This window comes from Ixodes scapularis, unplaced genomic scaffold, assembly GCF_016920785.2.
Source record: "Ixodes scapularis isolate PalLabHiFi unplaced genomic scaffold, ASM1692078v2 PGA_scaffold2__306_contigs__length_199485367, whole genome shotgun sequence".
Lineage (NCBI taxonomy): Eukaryota > Metazoa > Arthropoda > Arachnida > Ixodida > Ixodidae > Ixodes > Ixodes scapularis.
The window spans coordinates 61018952-61033452 of NW_024609857.1; the positions used below are offsets into that span (position 1 = coordinate 61018952).

General features: G+C 44.5%; 2 protein-coding genes and 1 non-coding gene across 4 annotated transcripts in view; 2 read left to right on the top strand and 1 right to left on the bottom strand.

Moving 5' to 3' along the window:
- Positions 1-478: 478 nt before the first annotated feature.
- Trnap-cgg lies at positions 479-550 on the top strand. The gene has a single exon. It is a non-coding gene; the product is annotated as a tRNA-Pro (tRNA).
- A 2059-nt stretch (positions 551-2609) lies between these two features.
- Positions 2610-12784, bottom strand: LOC8040358 (microsomal glutathione S-transferase 3). 2 transcript variants are annotated; one of them, XM_029972025.4, is made up of 6 exons: positions 12598-12784; positions 11784-11916; positions 10288-10352; positions 10115-10172; positions 5952-6024; positions 2610-2985 (listed from the first exon to the last, which is right to left on the bottom strand). In XM_029972025.4, the coding sequence occupies exons 2-6, from the start codon at positions 11910-11912 to the stop codon at positions 2882-2884; spliced, it is 429 nt and encodes a 142-aa protein (XP_029827885.3). In that variant the 5' UTR covers positions 11913-11916; positions 12598-12784; the 3' UTR covers positions 2610-2881. The 2 variants fall into 2 exon arrangements, with proteins under 2 accessions (XP_029827885.3, XP_029827886.3); XM_029972026.4 differs by having other exon boundaries at positions 11784-11919; positions 12598-12774.
- Positions 12785-13146: 362 nt separating this feature from the next.
- The window catches only part of LOC8040357 (WD repeat and coiled-coil-containing protein), a 46466-nt gene continuing 45111 nt past the window's right edge, over positions 13147-14501 (top strand). The window contains 2 exon segments of the mRNA XM_029972028.4: positions 13147-13443; positions 14173-14308. Of these exon segments, the coding sequence (XP_029827888.1) occupies positions 13389-13443; positions 14173-14308 (191 nt within the window). The 5' untranslated portion in view covers positions 13147-13388.

Genomic DNA, 14501 nt, shown 5'->3' on the forward strand with positions numbered 1-14501 from the left:
GCTGCGTTGTGGAAAGGCATCTACCGCTGTAAAAATACATAAATAAATAAATATGAAATTGAAGGTTTAGAAGGCGCGAACAGAACAGACAAAGACACGGAGACGCGTTTTAAACCTTTTAATCAATACAGAACAACTAGCCCAAACCCAAGTTTTAATTAATCTCTGTTACTCTTTGTCTCTCTCTCTTTCCCTGAAGTTTTAATTTTCAACTTTTCGGGCACGATCGGGGGCTTTTCTGATCAGTTTCGTTATCACAACGCAGCATTATTATTTTTTTTTTTATTATAAAATTTTACAATCTAGGATTCATGTATTACTTCGTAGTAATTAGTGTGGTAACTGACACTGGAATAGTCCTGTACTCATTATATATCCCTTGCCTGCATCCCTACTATACACTTATTGGGCCTGCATCGCTTACAATTTCTTCACCGCACCTAACACATCGTCGTTAAGAGAAGCCTCGAATAGGGCCGGCTCGTTGGTCTAGGGGTATGATTCTCGCTTCGGGTGCGAGAGGTCCCGGGTTCAAATCCCGGACGAGCCCAATTTTTTTTTTTTTTTCTTTTTCTTTTTTTTTATTAAAATTTAACTTGAATAAATTTGTTATTTCACGCAATTTCCAGAGAAGCTGCATTATAGATTCATTATAAATCTGCTGCCAACATTGCTCTCAATAAAGCGCGCAGTCTCGCGGGAATCGTGCTGAATATCATACAACTGACTGAATATCGTGCAACTGAATATCTTTATATTTTCAACTTTATGTTGAACATATTGGTATATTAAAAACATTGCTAATAATATCTATATAACAAAAAAAAAATCATGAGCCATTCCACTCTGTGAAGCTGTTTAGCACATGACACCGATGTGACAGAATTCTGAGCAAAGGTACGAACTATCGCCGCCCCGAAGAGCCGAAGGAAACTAGACGGTCGATGGGACCACCACCCGGGGGAAAGTAGACACGCGCGACGGGACCGCCGCCCCGGGAGAGCGGAAGGAAACTATAGTCCGTTGCAACCTAAGAACGAAGGGCGAGGGTGGGTAAGACGGGCCTGGGGGCCTGGGAGGAGGAAGCAGACGGAACGCTAAAGAGAGAAGGAGGTTTCCCCTCTCTTCTCCAGCATTCCGTCTGCTTCCTCCTCCCCGGCCCGTCTTACCCTCGCCCTTCGTTCTTAGGTAGCAACGGACTATAGGCAGGCAAGAGCTTGAAACGACGACTAAGAGAGGGCAGTGCGAGTTTTTGTTGACGCACATGAAAAATCCACAGAACCCTAGCCATATCCAGCTTCGCTGCATTAAAAAAAAAAAAAAAGAAATTGAAGAAGGGTTATGTTTTGGCCATTTGTTTTGGCTTGACAAGGCGTGGGAGCTGGAAGGGGGCTGGGAGTTTTCGTGGAACAATGTTTTTAAGGAGCTCCCGGATTTGCTACACCATGTTTCAAGATGTCTCGTAGATCATGTATAACCGAGCTAATAAATACGTGCAAAACTTCAAAATTAAAAAATACCATGTAGCAAAATACAGTCTTTAAAGCACTTGCAAGACATCATACCTATATGGGAGGCACTCACTTGATCAAATGACGTTTTAGCGAACGCCCACGTTTCACCGAATGACACTTTATGACAATATGGACCCCATCTTTTCAGTGCAAAAAAACAAATGCAGACTGGGGTCCATATCACATGAGCGAATGACGTTTTAGCGAACAGCGACATTTGAGCGAATCGACGTTTTAGCGAATAACGGGGGCGCGCGTTAACCCATCCGCCGCGCTGCGTTTACGCCGCTTCACGGCGACAGTCTGCGGCGGCTCATTACAAAATTGTGAACCCATTTGGTCCACCCGAAAACGCCGCTCGTGGTGTCCGACTATTTGCTAAAGTGTCAATCGGTGAAACGTGGGCGTTCGCTAAAACGTCATTCGATCAAGTGAGTGCCTCCCGAAAAGATGCCGCATGTATGCCAAGCTAAACACTCAGGTTGGTGATTACAGCACCACCAATAAAATTTTAAATAGAAACTTTTCCTTAAAAAGCTTAGCTGATATGCATATGCCATCTACCATCACGTGTTTCGGTGGAAACGAGCCAATACTTGTCCCACTCACCAAGGTCAGTCATAGGCCTGTGTTCTATTATCTATCACCGCGAAATTCAGGTAACACTGGCCGCAGTTCCAGGTTCAACATTTTTGGCATGGCTCGTCACTGAAAGAGTGCTCCGATGACCTCCAGAGAAGAGGGGAAGAAGGAGCTCCTCTTATCAGGATCCTCCTTTGTGCCTCCCGGATATGCCCAGACGTCGCTATTCCCCTCCCAGAAGATTCTAGAGTCTAGACGATGAACCTGTCACTCAAATTCTTACAAAAGCAGCTTCCCTCTCCTCCTTTTACATGGTGGTCAAAAGTATGCAAAATCACAAACGGGAACACAAAAAAAAAAAAAAAAATAAAGAGAACATTTTGTTTTCTGAAGTGAATAAATTAACAACAGCAGGGTTAACATTATATATCCCACTTTTTTTTCTACACCAATAAGCAAAGAATAGAAGCACACATTCAACAAAGTACAAAAAAATGTTCAAGCCAGGCCAAGGCATGGGTGCAAACCATTTATTGTAAAACAGGCTCATAAAACATAACAAAGAAGTGATTATGCCGCAGTGCCCCATAAATCCCGCACCTTCTACCAAAGAGGCTTTCCAGTGCCCCCGGCGAGAGACTAAAGGAACGCGTTGATAAGTGCGTACAGACACGTTCAGGCGCGCAAACTAGGTGAAGACATTCGTGCGGCTACAGTGATGCCAGCCGATCTGCTTCCGTTTTCGGTGCCAGGGGTCCGAGCACCAGCTTGGGGTGCGCATCCCTCTAATGAACCAGGCCCAGCATGCGGACTCCGAGTCGGGCCGAGAGACCCAGCAGCGTCAGCAGGCCAATGTACTGGAATCCTCCACGCATGCGCTTGGCTGGGTCTGCAATGGAAGCGTAAAAGAATGCATGTAAACGCTGAAAAAATAAAATGGAAGAAAAGATGTCTGCATTTACACACTGCATTGCACTGGCTGAATTGCTCACCTATTCTGTAGATGAGCAACACAACCAATGCAGTACCACTGCTAGCCTGGGGTCATTAAGGGAGCTGTGCAACGATTTGAACGTTGAAAGAATTTGCATCTTCTACTTTGACATTGTTTATCTCGTCACAAAGGACAGAAAACACATCCCCTTCCTTCAAAATGTTGCGATTCCGCCGCGTAATCACAAGGCAAAAATTCGAATATTCCCCGACCTGCAACCGCGAGCGGCGACCATAAGAACGACGTGGCGTGACGTCAAAGGGGGACTTGTAAAAAGATAGCAAGTTGTGCAAATACCTGCTCAATAAAAGGTAATTTTTCTATAAATCTTGTCGTTCTAACATAAATATAAATGCGTCAAAAACGTGGTATCATCAACAAAACTTCTATTATACAGAGTTTTAGTGGCGCCATCTATCCTAGGTCCACAAAACCGTCAGCTCTATCTGCTACCGTGAACAGCCGCCAGAAGCCGGAGTGGAAAGGGGCAGAGCCGGACGATGGATAGCCGGACCCGGACGAGCACGTTGGCACTTTCCTCCTTTTGCCATGTAAACCGCGCTGCGCAAGCATGTGGTCACGTGGTCGCCAGCAGGTGAGTTCTCGCTGCCCACTGATGGCTCTAGAGAGAGATCTTCACCGGAGCCCTGCGCAAACCCCATTGACGTCACAGTGCACGTGACTCGGAAGATGGTGAAGGAGTTGAAAGGTGCCGAAAACCTCAATCTTTGTCATTTTTTAAAATAAAAACTAGGGCGTGCACGCAAAAGCGGTTTTTTGTTCTTTACTTCAGAAAGGTTGAGACACCAACTCCCAAATTATTTAAGCAAAGCAGTGAAATTGCTGCACAGCTCCTTTAACGTGCACCACCCAGTAGTGATACCAGACTGCACGCCGTTACAAATGCTTATCCAGATCCAAACAGGCAGGGATGGGGATCGAACCCAGGATCCCTCGGTCCTGCAGCGTGGTCTTTTGCTCCACATTCTTGAAGCTGCGGTGCGCTAACGCACTTGCCCACTAATCCCCCTGTGAACATAGATGGAATGCGATGGTGATGCAGGAACACTCTAGAAGCCGGGAGATGTCGTGACTAAAATGAGTCAGGGCTGGGCAGAGATACTCCAAAACATACTTGGGAATACAAATACTGAGATACATTTCTCCGTTAAGCAACAGGATATACCTGGGATACTTCTGCAAAGATGGTGAAAGAGTATTTCGGAATACAGATACAGATAGAAATACATTTTTTACCAAACGGTGCTATGGGGGGGTGTGTAGTTTGTGGCAAATGCGAATGATAATCTATGCTTGTGCTCCTCTTTTTGTGCTATTTTATGCACTACCCCTTACCTCAAATGCTTTATTTATCATTAATTACAGAACGGTAAAGACTGCATACCATGCTTGACAAAAGGCATCTGTTTGAAATGAACCCCGTTTTGCCGTGAGGGTGCCTCTCTACCTGTCGTCTTATGTGCTTCCGAGTCACCCATGGTGTGGGCACATTGGATAACAGGGCCATACTTTTTCTCCACTCAACTCCTTTACAGCGTTCACTCTGCTAAACTGGAAAGAGTTGAGGGCATTGTGAGAGGAGGTGATTTCGTTATTCTTGCAAGTAACCTTCTTTACACCACATTTTTTTTTTTTTAATGTTGGTGACAGATGGATTATGTTATTGGACAAGTTCATATTATAAATTGCGAAGCAACTTACATGAAACGGATGTTTTTATCCTTTAAATTTACCTTAAAAAGGACAACAAATGTAACGAGATACCTAAGTCTGGCAAAGTATCCCGATACAAGCGATACATCTTAAATGTATTTCACTACTGAGATACAAATAGATTTTTCACATGTATCTCGATACAGAGACACAGATACTCAAAAGTATCTGTGCCTCTCGAGTATCTTTAAGATTGCGAAGTGTATCCAAGATACTATCACGATACATTTGAATTGCGATACTGCCTAGCCCTGAAATGAGTACGCTGACTTTAACTTACAAACAAAACAAATTCACTTAACATTGTTTCGCCTTCCATGTGGGGGGCATCATCACTGGGTACAGAGCAAACATAAGGGTCCACCTCAACACAGTTCTATTTGTCTTGAACATCCGTAAAAGCTTCGGGGTGAGGGTATGGCTTGGATGAGCTAGCGCTAAGTATCATAACTTCTCGAAAGCTGGGGACTATGCCACTGATGGATGCAATAAGGGAAAGAAATGAAGATGTCAGCACAAAAATAAAACACACAAAAAGAATCCAGATATTTTGTCTTTTTTTTCCTCCATGATTTTAGGCTTGGAAAGGTCTAGGCCGACGTGGAGGCGGGGGAAGTGCACATTTACAAAAGCACAGAAGCGGCGGCGGCCCTAAACGGAGGGCAAAGGGTGTGGTAGTCCTCCATATAGCGTACAAGGGCTACGGTCAATAAACACATGTTCTGTTCTGCAGTGGCTGCCTAACAATGTACAATGGGCCGCACAAGCATTAGTAAAGTAGCAGAAATATATGTTTGCAATGCGGACAAAAAAAAAAAAAAAAATGGTCGGCAAAGTTGGATTGAAATTTTGAGATCCTCGATGGACTACAGAGACCGAATTCAGCCAGCTACTCACTTCACCCTCGTCCTTCCCAGACTTTTGGTGGAAGGTCTGTACAGTGTTTGGTTTTCAAGAGTAGACTTGTCCCTGACAGAGCTGATGGCACCACAAAATCACCATATAGATGAAACGCTCTTTGCCATGTGAAGGCCCCCATGAATGCCGTGGCCCTTAACTGGCCCTATTGCCACATGGTGCTGACTTTGTCTAAAGAGATAAAGAGCGTCCTTTCGGACAGTACCTACCCCCAGTGGAGTATCCAAGCGCATAGACGATCCGCCCTGCCAGGAACACCACACCAGAAGCGGCCGCCAGCCTCTGAACACGCAGGAGAAACAATGCAAATGAATATAATCTGGGAGAATAGAAACTGCCCGACGATCCTCTCTATTCTCGGGGGAAGTTCTTGGCAATAAAGTGAATGTTGTGCTGGGCACTCAAACTTCGGGAAGATGCGAACATCTGCGTCATCATTAACTAGGTTCCTTTTATTCGTTGTGATATGTACTGGACTTTCTGCACGCATCAAATGATTTACATACAATAAAGCAAATACACTAGAAGTGTTAATTATCAACATAATCTCATCACATTATATGAAATTGTAAAAGGAACTGTGGCATCCCAATTGGTTGGTCTGCCTGAAGGAAAACACAAATCTGCGAGACAAAAATGGAAAAGCTATCTATGAAATTTACAAAACCAGGAACATAAAGGATCAATTAAAATGTGGAAAGTTTGCTAACTGTAAACAACTTAAATGGGAATTTCGGTAAAATTTGCGACTTGAAAAATAAAAAAATAAAAAAATGTTCCACCCTGGTCAAGAAGGAAGACCGGAGCTGTACTATTGTGGGAATGAAGTAATGGCTGGCCGGAAGTTGGCAAGTCAGAGTGGAAAGGCTGGAAAGGTTGCCGCCATCTATGAGCAACGGCGGCAAGCAGACAACTGGCAAACGCAACACACTGGACAGCTAACGCAATCTATGAGCGATGGTGGCAACCAGAGTGTTCTGTCGACATTTGGTACCAGACACAAACCTGGAGAACCCAGCCCTTAACAGCTCTGCTGTAAAAAAAAAAAAAAATTTATTACACAAATATATTGCCTCATGGTAGTGCATACGTAACACATCACTCCAAGCCGCAAAATTCAAAATATTCCTGAAATCCATAACTCGCAACATATTAACCCTGCGAAAACAAAGGTCATTTACAGTATTTATTTGTCAATAAAACAATCCAATGAACGGTGGCTGCTGCCATTAATGAATAACCGCAATATAGACTCCGACACAAATTTCTGACATCTGGTGGCAGCAGTGGCATTACTTTACTCCCTCTCATCCTACGATGAACTAAAGCCCAACGCTACAAGCCGCCGGGTCCAATCACGAGCCAGTTAGAAACCTTGTGGTATATTTGCTCCGTTGTATGCATCAGTGCGCAAAGACACATCATGCGAAGGCGAGTTTTTCGCCTGCTTATTGAGCCCTCGCTGTGGCTCCTTCTGCTTGCTACTACTGAAGGGATTAAATACTGTCTGGAAGCGATGTGGCAAAGAGAACCCGGGATCAGAACCAGTGGCAATTAAGAAATGAAGATGAGTCGGATCAAGTGTTTGACACAGGAGCACATACGTACAGACCACGTGCGGAAGGGAATTACGGGTCTGGGTGCGTTTTACGCATACAAAGGTTGGATTGTTATGGCTAAGGCGAAACGACTTTATTTCAATGTTGCCCGCGCCCTCCATCTTCTCCAAACAATTGACATGTTTACGAAATATGACATGAATGTTTATGAAACTAAATACCATGTACCTTTACTTCACCAATATGAAATAGCGCGCTATCACACCAGAGAACTATATGCGTAAGCTTAGTGCTCGTCGTATTCTGCGGATCGGAATTTTTCTCGTGCAGTCTTTCGCAATGCAGATGCAAGCTTTTCTGGAATAGTGCTCCGCGCGCCAGCCTACGGGCCCTAGTCCATTGTGGGGTGAAACGGAGTATAGGGCTAGCGGCACCCAGTGTGGTGGCCTGCCATGACACCCACCTCCCCTCTCGTTTCAAGCAACAAAACTTGAATCAAAAGGGGGGAGGGGGGTCGCAATCCCCCCCCTCCCCCCTCCTTTTTTACTGCCCAGCTTCTGAATGCTGGACCCGAAGCAGTCTAAGACAAGAGCAGTTTTCTTTTTTGTTTTTATGTTATTTGCACGTGCCTCAAAATTACAAAAGCAAAGACTTCGTCGAGCTTCCCTCCTCTAGAAAAGCGGGACTAAAAACCCCCCCCCCCCTCCCTTACCCTCATCCACCCCCTTTTTTCTAAGACAGTCCGAAAAATGTGTTTTTCGTGCAAGCTGGCTGTAGTTTGGATGGTGTCGTACGCAGCTGGTCGTTCTTTTTTTTACATAGAACACAAATACTGCATGGATAATCCAAATAAAATAAACACCACCAATCCACCCCTACATTTTTAAAAAATATTTTTGAGTAGACTGTTTTCTTGCAGCGGGGACCAAGTTAGAACCGAATAGGCACAGTTCGAAATAGAGCAACCGTCTTGGCAGCTACGCAATCATGCTAAAGGCACAAACGACAGTCCACTCTGCAACTGGTGAAGCGGAGAAAATGCTCACTTCGGTTTTCGGTAACTACGATCGAACGTCCACAAAACGCCGTTCGATCAAGATGTGCCCGCGGAGCAGAGAGAGTGTCAAAGAACTGATCTGACTCAAGAGTCATCGCATTGAATCCAAAGACAACGCCGGGCTTCGAGCACATTAATTCCAAATATCTAGTCAAATAGCGTATTTGAAAATCTATCTCAAGTCAGGCAAAGTGAACGGAATGCTTATTCTACACGGTTTACAGCATTTATTCATTTCCGACGGCATTATACTTTCCACGGCCTTGACAGGAAACTGCTGAGTTTCACAACTGCTAAGCTTCCGGGGTAACTACAGTCCGGTACGAAACAGTGCCTTCAGCTTCAACGTTTGGTCTTCTGCAACATCCGATAACAATGTTAAGAATAAAAGACCAAAACCGCCCGAAACAACACCTTCAAAATCATGCGCGTACAGCCCCACGAGCAAGCAAGCTGCTGAAAGGGCCTTCCCAGTGTTGCAAATATTTTGAGCTAGATGGCGCAACGTGTCGGACCAAATTTGATTGCCTTGAGGGTATGGCATAGAGGCACTAGACACACACTCTCCGACTTTTGCAGGAGTACTATGCGAGTGTTTTGTTGTTTTTTTACTTAAATTTTATGACAAATTTTGGGGAATTTGGCATGTCATTCCATTTCTCGGAAACAAATAATTTGGATATGAAAGGTGAGCTGTATGTTCGGAAAATGTGATAAATTTCTGGAGTATTAATCTACTCTGGGATATTTATAGGATTTCCTTTAGGGGGTAATAGTGCAAACAAATTACATCATTAAATGCAGACATGCAGACAATATCAGTTTGGTGAATGTCATTTCATAAAGCAAAATTTTAGCAAAAGATGGTAATTTCATTGAATACATTTAAACAAACAACACTTTTGTGTATGTTGCAGACAATGTTTGATTCTATGGCATGCAATTTGCTCTGGTAAAAACCTCCCATTAGTTACACTATGGTTTAACGGATGGAAGAGAAAATCCCTCTACGGCTACTGGACAGAACAGAAAGTGCCAGCTCTGTGGAACCAGCACCATTAGTTTAATTTTAATAATTCCCCTTCTAATGAAGGAAACCAAGCATCCTTAATTATTATCAGAAAAAAAAATATAATGTATTATGATGAGGGATTTTGTTTTCATTAGTGAACACATTATATTTTGTGGATTTAAAAATGTTGCAAATAGCAATTAATAAAAACAAATATATCACACAGATGTATTGGCCTCAATAAATAATAAACAAGATTATAAAGCTGCTTACCCCTGACCAAAAAAATTTTGTTTCCACAAAATAAAGCAAAAAGCTGTATAGTTTCTGCCAGATAAAGCAAACTGATGAAATAATGGGCCTGGAAGTACACAGTTGTTTACAGCCTGCAGTAGCTATCGAGTGAGATGTCAAAATTAGATGAGCAATATGAGAAATACAGTCATCTGTGTGCTATTATTGCTGTCACATAAAAAAAAACAGATTATAGCAGGCTACTTGTACTGGATTTACCACTCAATGCAACATTAACCTTTATTACACCGTTTGTATGCCAAGAGTACAATCGGCCCCTTACAGTATACAGAAAAGAATGACGCCAGCTTTGCTCCTAAGCTTGCTTTCAAGAAAATGAATGCAAAAAATAGTGACCTTGAGTGCCTCAACCAGATATTTTTGAAAAAGCCTCAACTTCCACTTTTGAAAAGATGAAGTAACAAAAAATGAAAATTAAAGCATTCTCACGGGATACTCTATGCCACCGAGAAACAGGACCATCAGGAACTGTGGGTAGTACTCCAAGCTGGAAAAGAATTAAGGGCAAAACAGATTACTTACAGTTTCCCCCTCAGCTGATGAACACAAGATCTGATAGAGTACACATTACTTGAAGCGTGCGGCAGAAAATGCATACTCACAAGTTTTGGTGAGACCTTTGGATGCAGTTGAAGACGATGTTGGTGTCAGAATACATCGCAGGGTACTGCAACACAAGAGGGCATCAACTGTTAAAACAGTTACTCACATGCAGCTCAAATAACCTCCCAAACCTGCACAATTATTGCATAAAGACAGTGAGTGTGCAGGCAAGCTGATGAGAGTTAGTCAAACTGAGTAAAACCCAAGACAGAGGTGAGGTAAAAAAAAAAAAAAGTTTAAACCTAAAAGAAGAAAAAAGCGTAACTCTAATGTAATGTTTTTCTTTCTTCTCTCACTCCTTATACACACACAATGCTGTTGCCACGAAACTTTTTCAGGGAAACCCCCTATGTTAACAAAGCAACAAATTAATTCTTCAAAGCGATGACCTTGAGACCGGTAGAACATACACTGCAGAAACCTCTTCTCACAAAATGAGCGGCATTTCCAACCAGTTTTCTTTTTTTCCTTAGACTTGGAAGTCTATTATTTCCTTACAGTCCCGGGCTTTACACAACATGATAATTATTGCATCACCCCCACTTTTTGTCTAAGAAGTTAAATTGCGCTGACTTCTGAGCAACTTGTGTGCATGATGCAAACATTACACAAACTTGCAACTTGAGGCACAAGTTGTCTGAAAACCGTTTTAATCTACAATAGAAGAGATTGACAGACATCTAAAAGTGACTGAATGAAGCCATGCATATATATACTGCACTGATATTGAACACAAGTTCCAGTCAAACGCAAGTAAAAAAAAAAACACGAGTAATTTGTGTTTGCTGTTTCTGCAGCCAGAGTGAACCGATGGAGGCATGAATGTCCAGTCTTCTACCCAATAGAGACCTTTCAAAAGTCGCATGTCTAATGTTACAAGGTCTAACACTATGGACATGCAAGTCTATAGAACTACTTAGATGGCAATGACAACCCCAAACGCTGCAAAGGAAAGCAGGTCAGCAGGTCAGTAGCTTGTACATGCTCCCGCTGCACAAGGGCTTGCACAATCGAATGCGAGAGGCTCGTGCTTGTGTCCGCCATTGTGCAGGGTTCACAACCTCCAACAAAAGACACTTTTTTTCCGAACTGGGTCAAAGGTTCAAAGGAGCTTATTGGATTTACTTCCATACAGCCGAGAGCCTGAGGCAGCCAAAAAGCAGAAGCCCGTAGATCCAAGTGCTGGCTGCCTCCTCAGCTGTATGTTAACAACTAGAAAATACATGTGAATGAAACTTACATGTACAAGTGTATGTTAACAAGTAGAGAATGCATGAGAATCTATGTGTATGAGGTCTATCTGTAACTCTCATAATCAGCTGCCCCTCCCCATGCCCCCCCCCCCCCCCCCCCACACACACACAGAACCTACATACACAAAAGGTGCCGACTCACGGCATGGTGCGCACCAGCTGGCAGCACAGACCACAATTCCAAATAAAATCGGCTCATACGAAACACTACGGAGACGCGTATGTAGCCACTCATCAATTACCTTGACGTCGTAGAGTCTGCGGGCCTTGCCCACCCTGATGGAGAGCCACATGTTGACCAGCGTGGACCCGACTCCGACCAAGACCACGTAGCCGTACTCCTTGGGCACCACCAGACTCAGCGTGCTCATGATGCTGCTGCGGCGACGGACAACCACCGAATGACTCGACGCGAATCACGCACCGCCGCTCGTCGAAGGACGCCGGAAACAACCGCGCACTGACGAAGGACACGTGCCTCGGCAAGCAGGGACATTATTTACGCGGATCTTGTAATCGTCCAAACGGCCTTGAGGAACGAGGAACGCCGAACGCCCCGCCCCCCCCCCCCCCCCCCCTTTTTTTTTTTTTTTTTCTTTTTTTTTTCCCATTCTTCAACCGAACCAGCGAACATTCGCTGAAATAAGGTAAACCCGACCGGACAGGTTCCACTGATGTTTTAACGGGCCCGCCCGACGAAACGGAATCGGTTCTTGCAGGAGGCGTCATCGGAGCGGACAGAATCATCTCTTATCAGTCGTCCGCTCAAGTAGCAGAGCCCTGCATGCTGCCGCATAATCTCAAATCAACATCGCGCGTATGAAACTGCGGATCGGAGGATGCGGGATCCGTGAACGTTCTCGCGGCAATTCATAGCGCGATCAAGAAGAGCGTTGTTGAGAAATCAACACGGACGCAACGGAAACTTCGGCGGCCTTGAAGGAACGCTAGTTATCAACCGTTCCAACTTAGGTGTTTGATCGCACTTTGGAACCCCGGCTGCTTTCCAGCGTTACGTAAACCGAGGATTTGCATTGAAGGCAGCATGAATCTTACCTTCCTCCGATTTTTCGGAGCTTCGCTCACACACAACAAAAGAAACGAAACGAAACCGCGTCGACCGTCCGGCGCGTCGTCAACCTCGTCAACCCAAGTTGCCGAAGTTCGTTTGTTTCAACCGGCTTCGGCTACACCACTGTACGAGTACGACTGTACTTCGGCTCCGCCCACGATGGCTACAAACGGATAGAGCAACGTAAAAAGTCTCAAAACAGATGTTTTTAGTTTCGGTTTGCAAAGTTTTCAATGCGTTTTTTTTTAATTGCATTTGCTGTTCTATATTAAAAAGTTTCCTCCATAATATTATTTAAGTTAACATTTTTGATATTAAAAACATACTAATTGTTATTATTACAACTGACAAAACTTTTACTTTGAAGGGGGAAAAAAACCTGGGCGTAGAAAAATGGCGCATTACAATGGCACATTAAATAAAGGATCTAGTTAATCCAGCCTTATCTTTTCCCAGATGGCAATAGTGTATTTTTAAATCATAAATTAAAAGCACATAGTCAGACATGCACGGTATGTACCTAATTTAAAAATATATAACAAAATTATTCAACCCTATATTTAACAATGTCGAAATCAAATGATTATTTACGAACACCTAGTTTCAAGCGGTCCCACTTGGCCCGACATCTAGCGTCCGCTCTGTGAACCGGAGCCACCGTAGATAAGCATCCCCCAGTGGGTCTGCGGACTGCGGTCCTTGCGGCTTTCGAGTTTCCTAATCTCCTTTGATTTGTGCTACGTTTCCTGGAGGAATGTGACCCTCGCACCCCACGATGGAGTTGTCGCGCTGTAGGATCAGGCGAACTGGATGCAATGCGCTCAAAAGCTGTTAGTACCCGCTCGTCTTTTTGGCACGCTCACCTCTCTTTCGCGTGCGCATTGCGTATGTCTTTCTATAATCGGTTTTCATTTTGGGGAGAAAAAAAAAAGTGGAGGGGTTCAGATCCCTCGTTCTGTGAGGGTCTGCCCGAAACGCGCTCAGTAGTCACGCATGGCCCGTATTTCCCGGCCTACTTTTTGGGGCGTCTTGCGGTCTCCGTAAGCGGCTGGAGTGACCGTCCGAGGGTTGGGCTTGTGTCGTGGGCCTTTCGGCCGGAGGAGGGCAAGGAGTAAAACGGAGGAAAAAAAAAAAAAAAAAAAAGGGGGGTGGGGGAGGAGGAAGATCGGAAAGCTCATCTGGAGCAAGCGGGGACTCCATTGACGCCAAACTCGGGAGCTCGAGCCGTGGTCCGTTCGCGCGCGAGCACCCCACCTCGGCGCTAAACCACCGGCGGGCCTCATTGGGGCAACCATGCACCGCCGCGGTTTCCCCCGGAAAGTCGGCTTCGCCTCGCAACACCGATCTCGCCGCTCCGTTCGCCCGACCGAGATTACGAAAAAAGTAAAAAAAAAAAACACAAACAAATGAATTGCATGCGGGACCGTTCTTCTCGTAATAATGACGGTTCCTCAAAGGACTACAGATTTATGATCGTTGAGGAGTGAGAAAGCAAAGCCTTGAAGTTAAATATCTTTTTGGTTGAAAAGAAAGCGCGCGCGCTCTATGGTGCTATGCAGGTTTTTATTGCACGGTTGGTCTCATCTGGGCGGACGGCGACTGCGTTTTCATCACGCCGCTGCAACCACCCAAAAACTCGTCTACTAGTCATCATCAAGTTCATTTTTGTCGCCATCAGGTGTTGGGTTTGTTCAGGTGAGCCGGTTTTTTGGCTTCTTCCCGTAGCGTTGACAGGATACGCGCGAGTACGCGGATGCTGAGGAGGGTGGCGTCGGTGCATGCTCTAGCAACTAGAATTTGTTTTTGGGTTTTCCTGTGCGTGTGTTATAGTCTCGATTAAAGGGTAATTAACACGATAAAAAGAGAAAAAAAAATCTCCGATGCAAAC